We start from the raw sequence: 8,776 nt of genomic DNA on the forward strand, positions 1-8,776 counted from the left end.
AAAAGAATTGCCCTAAAACAGATTCATCAAACGTTCATTGATTTTGTTGAAGCTTGCTGCATTGTTGAAGATACCGAGGAAATAAATTCTGCACTTTCCGATTGTGGTCTTATACACTGTGACACTATGGAATTTGGTAGGTTGGTACTACCGTGTAGGAGGAACCTGCTGCCTCCATCTTCACTGTAGATCTTGAAGCTTTATAGCCTCAATACTGAAAGCGTCGTTAAACAGCCCATGAAGGAAATGACAGACCGTTTAGTAACTTGCAACAACCGGATTCAATCCCGGGTCTGGTCAAGTGGGATTTGTGGTGGACAAAGTGGCGCTGTGGCAGGTTTTCTCCGAGTACTTCGGTTTCCCCTGCCAAATTTCATTCCACCAATTGCTCCACAATCACCCTCACTAATCATCTGGGGCTGGTACAATAGGTCAGAAGTGGCCGCAGTACAAGGGACTTAGTCCCACCCCACTAGCAATAAAAAAGATAACAAAAAAACAGGCAACAAACTTAGGGAAGAGCTGATATATCTTATTGTCACAAATCTTTTTAAAGTATCTTGTATGAAAAAGCAGACGTGTGAACAAATGTGAAATTTTCAAGTCTCGAAAACCTCAAATCTCAATTCTACTCGCTCCTAAATGATTACGGTTAATAAATTCAGGATCTAAGGATTTGGATTTGGTAATAAGAATCTTACATTTTGCTATGCCTGCCACAGGTAAAATAACTCTAAATATTATAATCTTCTGAGTTGTAACACCATCTAATTAGAAGAGACCTCAACGTTTTCGGGGAGTATATCGCTTCCATTTTCAGGGTAGAAGAGTAAGTCAAGCAAGAAACCAGAAGGAGCAAGTGGTAAGTTGAACCTTGCCACGTGATTTTGCTGGTTTTTTGCTTGGCTTATTCTTCGGCTCTGAAGATGAAGGTGATATGTTCCTCCGAAGATCAGACTCCCTCTTAACTAAGCGATGCTACAATCTAGAATATTTCAGTCTTCATAGCCAATTCTGTGAGATCGTCAGATCCAATGAAATCATTGTGGATACTGAAATAGGCATATTTAAGATAGACACTCAGTACTGGCGATCGCGAATGGAAGCTCTTGAAATATCACAGTCGAATGTCTTGATCTTAAACGCCAAAGGCATGATTTATAGATCAATCAGATCCCATTATAAACACATGCACATCAAAACATATTATTTGTTCTGTGGTTATTAGCATTTGCTTATCTAAAAACGTCTATTTTCCAGGACCTGGTTCTAGACGAATCGCAGTCACTGGAAATTTTGAAACGCATGAACCGTATAGTTTTAATTTTGAAGGTAAGTGGCAGATTTACAGAAGTTTCAGTTGTAACTAAGTAAGCAGTTAACTCCGCGAAATGGGTTCAAACTTCAAGAGACCGCAGTAGCTCAACTACTGAAAATTTTTCCAACATTTCGTGGATACCGAAGGTTTGTTACCGTGTTCTTAAGAGCCCTTCACTGTGCCTGTCCTGAGCCAGATCAATCCAGTCCATACCACCTCATCCTCTCTCTTTTAACACCCATCTTATTATTATCCTCTCACCTACATGTAGGTCTTCTTAGTGGTATCTTTCTCATCTTCTCTCCCATACGTGCTACATTCCCTGCCCCATCTCATACTTCTTTACTTCATCATTCTAATTATACTTGGCAAAGAATAGAAGTTATAAGGCTCCTTATTATGCCGTTTCATCTAACCTCCTACCACTTCATCCCTCTTTGGTCCAAATATTCTCCTCAGCAACCTGTTCTCAAACACCCTCAGTCTATATTCTTCTCGTAATGTCAGAGACCAAGTTTCACACGCATACAAAACCACAGGCAAAATTATGTATGTGGGAACTGCCCACATTCAAACAAGTGTGACAACGCAAGCTTCACTGCTTGAATGTGGACAGTTCTCACATGTATATTCTTGTACATTTTGATTTTAGTTCTTCAGAAAGAACACAAGAAGAGCAACATGTTCTGAACTGAATGGTAGCAAGCATTAGCTGAATTCAATATGCTCTTAATTTCCTTATGAATGAAATTTTGATTTATTACTGTCATTCCAAAATATGTGAACTTCGTCCCATTTTCAAAGGACATGTTAACCATCTTTATATTATGGATTTTCCTTGCATTTTGGTGACGATACATCGACATATAGTTAGCTTTCTCTTTGTGCATTTCGAGACCGACCTACTTACTAGCGTCAGGCAGAGAATCTGTGATTTTCTCTGTGCCATTTATGTTATCTCGCAAATTTACAACATAGAAATTTTATTTATGTGGTAATTAATTATTTATTTGTTAATCAGTGTGCTGTTTATATATTTATTTACCAAATGTGTATTTTGCATACATCTATAACATGATAATTCACGTTTCGTAATGTACATTCCTTCACGTGGTCATAATTCCTTTCGTAATTGAGTAGGGTCAACGAAGTCATGGACAAATCAACTGAACGGAAATGATGAGGTCAAAAGATTATTTATTGATTAGATACTATGAAGACATTAGCTTGTCTAGAAAATTGTTACAGAAAAGACATTCGCACATACTCGAAATCCTGATTGGTTCACTGGAACGCCCGACCCTTATTGGGTATGTAGGCATCATACGGAGTATGTAATTACATCACCAGTCTATCAGCTCAGACTGGAAAACATTACAAAGAGTTTGCAAATAGGATGACGAAAAATTAAGTAATGACAAGCTTATTTAACAACGTATTCATGTCACGCTGTAACCGTCTCTGTAGTCTAGTGGTCACAGTTCCTGGCTACAGATCCAGAGGTCCCGGGTTCCATTCCCGGAGCAACCAGATTCTTATGAAAAGTAGTGGGTCTGAAACGGGGTCCGCTCAGCCTCGTCAGCATAACTGAGGAGCTACTTGAATGAAAAAGTAGCGGCTCCGGTCTAGAAAACCGAGATTAACGGCCGTGGGGATCCGTTGCGCTGACCACGTGACACCCTCTATCCGCTGAAGTCGGCACTAACTTAGCCGACAAGCGGCGGTCGCTCGTTCGGTATAGTTCGCATGTCTCGCTGACACTTAACCCTACAGGCGCAAAGAGTAAAAAAAGTCGAGATTTGCGAAACTTGTTCTACCTGTTCGCACTTCTTCATAACTACATTTTCAAGAGATATCTGGAAGGAATTCGAAATTCTCAAGGCAGTTCTGTGTTATAATTTGACCGCGTAAAAATGTAGGTTTGACAGTTTTAAATTGTGGTTTCGTACCGCAGGAATTAAAGTTCGCGTCTTTGAAGTTAAATAAACCTTTAAATGATTTTAAATGAGTATGATGAAAGAGTTAGCTGCCTTATGAATGAAGTGCAGAGATTTCATCATGATCCTTGTGGCGTATAATCTGTTTGAGAGTTCTTCTAGTCTACTATATTCCATTTCGGCAATAAATCCATTATTCAATCACTAAATTTAATATCGTTGAAATTGCATAATATTTTTCATAAGCCGTTAATAAACAACCCTAAACTGCAGCAGAACGGGTAGTTTTGGAGCTACTCACTTCACAGTCAGTAAGTCAGCGACACCAAGTTTTGATGGGATTCAGTGATTAGAATGAAACGTGCGTTGAACAGAATGGTTTTTACAGACTTCGTTTTACGTAATGTTTTCGCGGCCAAATCCCTTTTGGCGAAAGTGATATCAGTGAAATTTTCCGCCCTGCCGCAGTTGCGTGCATGCTGTGCGAAACAACACAAGCTGTGAACTTGAGTGTACACCAAGATGGCGGACCTCCCAATACTGGGATTCCGGAAATACTGGCAACAGAAACAAGCATCGCTCAAAACTGAACGTAATGTCATCACGAACAAATATCCAAGAGGCAGCTTCTCTAGTAGACGTATATAAAGAACTCAATGACACTGAGACCCTTGCCGGATGCACACCGACTAAGATGGGGAAAGGCTGTGAGTGGACCTCTATTGTGAATAGTGGAGAAAAACAGTGCAAACGTTTGGAAAGCTCTAGTTAGGGAGCCGATTTTTATCCCTCTTTACGGAATGAACATGGTAAAACTGAAAGAACTGAAGGCCGCCCCGTTCCGAAAAGCCTATGAAAGCAATAATATATTACCTTCCCCAAGACACACCAGCGGAAGACATTTCCAACAACCTTGAGGACTTAGGCTTCAGCGTCATTAACGTGAGGTAAATGATAGGCATTCGAAGCGCACCGAACGGACAAACCGACGCGGAAAACCTTCTAGTCCTTGCTGATATTCAAGCTGAGCAGCCTTAACCATACTGTCATCAGACTGGCCTTACGCAGTGCTACATCTGCCAAAACTTTGGCCATGTCTGGTCCAAATGCATGCAAACCCCTCGATGTTTGTGGTGCGGTGGTGGCCATCTGGGTAGGGAATGCCCTGAAAAGACAACTACAGAATTTACGCACAACTTCTGCAATTGTACCTTAGCAGAATTAGAGAAACCTCCCACATCTCAAATCCCTTGAGAGGTTCAGAGACCTCCTCCTCCCCAAAATTGTAATAAATTTCCTTGTTGTTCTCATACTTAACTATATGATTCTTTCATTAATAAATGTACAGAATTCAATATTTTACCCCATTGCTATTTAACATGGGGCAGGCGGTAGCGTAGTTGGTAGAGGCACTGTGCTACAAGCCGGAAGGTATCGGGTTCGAGTCCCGATGAGGTGGATTATTTTCAATTAACCTAATCCTTTCAGCTGTACTATGACCCTGGGGTCGACTCAGCCTCTAACAGAAATGATTACAAGGAATATTCCTGGGGGGGGGTAGGGCGGGGCCTCGACGTCTCACAACCCTATGGGTCTCCATGGCCCGTTACAGGGGCAGCTTTACCTTTCAGCTAATTATCATAACAGCTATAGGAGCCGCGGCAAGTCCATTTTTGTCTATCTTGCTACGGAGCAACATATATTTATTTACTTCTGATGGCCCCTTAAGTTTCTTCTTAGTTTCGGTATGACGACTATGTCCACTTAATGTAGTTCAAAATTATCTTTCAACCTGTCTCTTTGTCGCATAGTCCTCGTTTATTCCATACATCTGTTTTAACCGCCTCTTGGTTCGTCCTTTTAACTAGCCTTGGTCGTTTTGATGGGAGAAGTACTATTGCCAATATCATGGAGATAAGCAGTAACCTGAAAGTCAATAACCAATTCATCACTGAACTAGTTTAGCGACTGGGACCCCGTCTTAAGGCCTCTAAACTTCCGTTCACAATGTCTCCCGTTACCTATAAAGCTTTCTGTGGTTTCGTCATGAAAAAGTAAGCGAATGCACTCGCTGTATGTGCAGAAAATTTTGCACCTCTCTACATGACGGACAAACCTTCTCCTCAGAGAGAATGTGTCGGATAAGAAGAGCAGAGCACACGGCACTCTGTTGCACTTCGGACCCCCCTTCTCTCGTCAGAAAGGACATACCAAGCAACGTCACAATCTTTTCGGGAGGCCAAATAAAACTCGATGCCAAGTCAACACGTGTCAACTAAAGAACCTTCTCTATTGCACCCTGATCTTAATGTACAGTCCTGATATTAGGAAGCAGGAAACTTGGCTTAGTCCGCTCCCATCTGGTGTATTGCTAGTGGGGTGGGACTGAGTCCCTTGTACTGCGGCCACTTCTGGCCTATTGTACCTGCCCAGATGATAGTGGAGCAATTGGTGGAATGAAGATTGGCAGGGGAAACCGAAGTACTCGGAGAAAACCCGCCCCAGCGCCACTTGTCCACCACAAATCCCACTTGACCAGACCCGGGTTCGAACCCGGGCTGCCGCGGTGGGAAGCGACTAACCGCTTGAGCTATGGCACGGCCTTTCGAACTGGTGTAACTCACTGTTGAATTGCCCAGTGATGAGGAAGCATACTTTGACTTTGTATATTTGCGAATAAGATTTGCTGGTAGTGCTGATGTCAAACCATTATAATAATTTCAGTTATTTATGACAATCTACTCGTAGTTCATCTGAGAGTCATAAGACTGAATCAGTCTTTTGGTTCCTAGTAACAGATAATCGGATGGTTTGGTGTCAATGAGGAAAATTGTAGTGCGCAACAACGTCAATAAAAATATTAACAATCTTCAGAAATTATAATAAGCACTGTCCCATTTCTGATTAATATTTATAAGCAGTGTTCAAGAGGCCAGAATAAATTTGAGCAAAGAAGTTAGTTATTGAAAAATATTCTCCTCATACATAAAAAGTCTCTTAGTTCAGATAAGTCAGAGTTACTTTAGGATTAGCGGTATACCGCCAATCAGTTCATCTTCACGAAAAGCCCCTTGAGACTCACGACCAGTAATTTTATTTTTTTACTGAACATTGCGGTTATAGAAAATTGGCGTACTCGTAGGTCCTCGCTAGCGCAGTCATTCTCAGGTCCGAGTCTCACTGGACTCATGACATTTTACTCTCTCAGATTCGAAACTCCCCCAACCTGGAGGGCCAGATCCCTTTATTTATATCCCCCTCTCCCAGAGCAGGGTGGCTCAGTTATACCCCCAGGCACCGGGTTCCCTTTCGTCGCCTCTTACGTCTCGCAGGGCTACGATTGAGGTATTCGACCCCGCCTCCTCACGGAATAGTCCAGATAAGTAAATTAATTCAGCGTATACATAGCTAAGCTTCCGTACACAGATATATTGCTGAGTTACGGAAACAAAACATTATAGTAAATCCAAAGAACTTAATCAGCCACCTCTTTTATTCGCGGAAAACCACTGTTTCTAAGCGTTTATCACAAAAGTGACACCATGCATCCTATTTACATCGATATAAAATTATGTTAAATGTTATAAGTAATAACACGCCCAGGGAACTTATAAACTAGCATAGGCGACGATATAACTAACCATACGTCACAAAATAAAGAGATATAATTCCTTGCGTATTTTTACATCCGTCGGCACAACAATTTCTTATACAAATATACATTATTTACATTACAATTTTAAAACCTTAAACCACGACACGTTTTGACCTTTATTGGGTCATCATCAGGAGTATTGTTTGTGCTTAGGTGTAAAAAAAAATGTAAAGGTATCCCTGTAACAGGCCGTGGAGGCCCATAGGGTTGTGAGATGTTGAGGTTCCCACATTTTCTAAACAATCGGCTCATAGATGGCGGTAAGATTGTCAGTCTTACGCTCCCGTCGCCCTTTACCCTCAAGAACATTCCAAGAATATTCCTGGTACTCATTTCTGTCAGAGGCTGAGTCGACCCCAGGGTCATAGTGCGGCTGGAAGGATTGGGTAAATTAAAGAATGTAATTACCTCTTCGGGAATCGAACCCGCGACCTTCAGGCTTGTAGCGCAGTGCCTCAACCAACTACGGTACCGCGTGTCCCCGTGTTTAGTGCTTAGTGACAAAACTTTTAGTATTATCTATTTTCAGCCCAATTATATTAGTATTAGATATAATTAGTTAAATTGCTGTATATTCAGTTGAAGGTTAAATTAAGATCGAAATTAAGATTAAAATATATGTACATATCTGTTAGTTATTTCGCTGGTATGCTGGTCGTTCTGGTCTGGTTCTTCCTAGGTGGGTATGAGGTTATGAATTCTTGTATGTTCACACGCGTTATCTCCCATTTAGTCGGGCTGCAAGTTTGGCGTAGTGGCACTGTCAAGACGCTGTTATCATGTGATATATGGGGAGTTCCCGTCTTGTCTTGCAGGTGGTCTTTAGCATTTTAATATAAATAATCTATATGTCTATAGGATCCGGGATAGCGTAGACAGGTATAGTGACTGGCTACTAGCTGGACGATCGAGGAGTCTGAGTTCGAGTCCCGGTAGGGTCAAGAATTTTCTCTTCTCCATTTCGTCCAGACCGGCTCTGGGACCCATCCAGCCTATTATCCAATTGGTAGCGGAGGCTCTTTCCCCGGGGGTAAAGCGGCCGGGACATGGAGCTGACCACTCACCTCCAACTAGTGCCAAGGTCAAGAAAACGTGGATCTGTACATCCACTCCCCCATACGTCTTCATGGCGTAGTGCTTAATTAGTTAAGTGCAGGGACAACTTCACCTTTTTAATTTATATTTCTATAAGAAATTGTTGTTTCGACGGATATAAGAATATTCAAAGTACATGACACACAACATGATGCACGTAGATATAATTCCTGTTTCCTGCAAGAGCTCATTTGTTGAAATCGCATTAAATTTAATCACATATCCAGAGTCTGCAATCGACTAATAATCTTTTTTTCAGGGACCAGAAATTCACAGATAATCGTTCGTTAAAAAAAAAAAAAACAAGCTGAAGCTATAATTCTCATTTGTGTGAAATCTTATTCACCTCAGCAAATTATTTTGTGTTGTGCAAACAAGATTCCAGAGAATTTAGTAACTTAGATCCTTATTCACGAACAATGACGCTACTGTTAAGTGAAAATTAAATACTGCAATCACACTTATTCCCCCATTTTTTCGGAAAAACTATATTCATGGGTCATATCCTTATTAAATCTCTATTTGAAGTACATAAAACGATTGCATAATGACAGTGTCATGTTTGTTTGTCTGCCTGCATGTTTCGTGGCTGAAGTTATTTAGAGGATTTCAACGTTATTTTATATCCATGATTTATTTAATCCGTCTTGCAGTGCATACACTCATTTATCTCCTTCTCTCCCTCGCACTACATGTTTCGGCATAACAATGCCATCTTCAGGTGCTTACTTATCCACGTCAAACCAGTTCATTGCATGCCATGTTCACATC

At 41.1% G+C, this 8,776-nt stretch overlaps 2 protein-coding genes across 3 annotated transcripts in view; one reads left to right on the plus strand and one right to left on the minus strand.

The window, feature by feature from the left end:
* Nucleotides 1-8,776, minus strand: part of LOC111867248 (vascular endothelial growth factor A-A) — a 68,784-nt gene that overhangs the window by 38,460 nt on the left and 21,548 nt on the right. The window lies entirely within an intron of this gene.
* LOC111867246 (tryptophan 2,3-dioxygenase) overlaps nt 1-8,776 on the plus strand; it is a 38,337-nt gene that overhangs the window by 9,958 nt on the left and 19,603 nt on the right. For both annotated transcript variants that reach the window (XM_023856919.2, XM_023856918.2), the window contains exon 4: nt 1,261-1,332. In XM_023856919.2, coding sequence (XP_023712687.1) covers nt 1,261-1,332 — 72 coding nt within the window. The remainder of the gene's footprint in view (nt 1-1,260; nt 1,333-8,776) is intronic.

The sequence above is a fragment of the Cryptotermes secundus genome, unplaced genomic scaffold, assembly GCF_002891405.2.
Source record: "Cryptotermes secundus unplaced genomic scaffold, Csec_1.0 scaffold1250, whole genome shotgun sequence".
NCBI lineage: Eukaryota > Metazoa > Arthropoda > Insecta > Blattodea > Kalotermitidae > Cryptotermes > Cryptotermes secundus.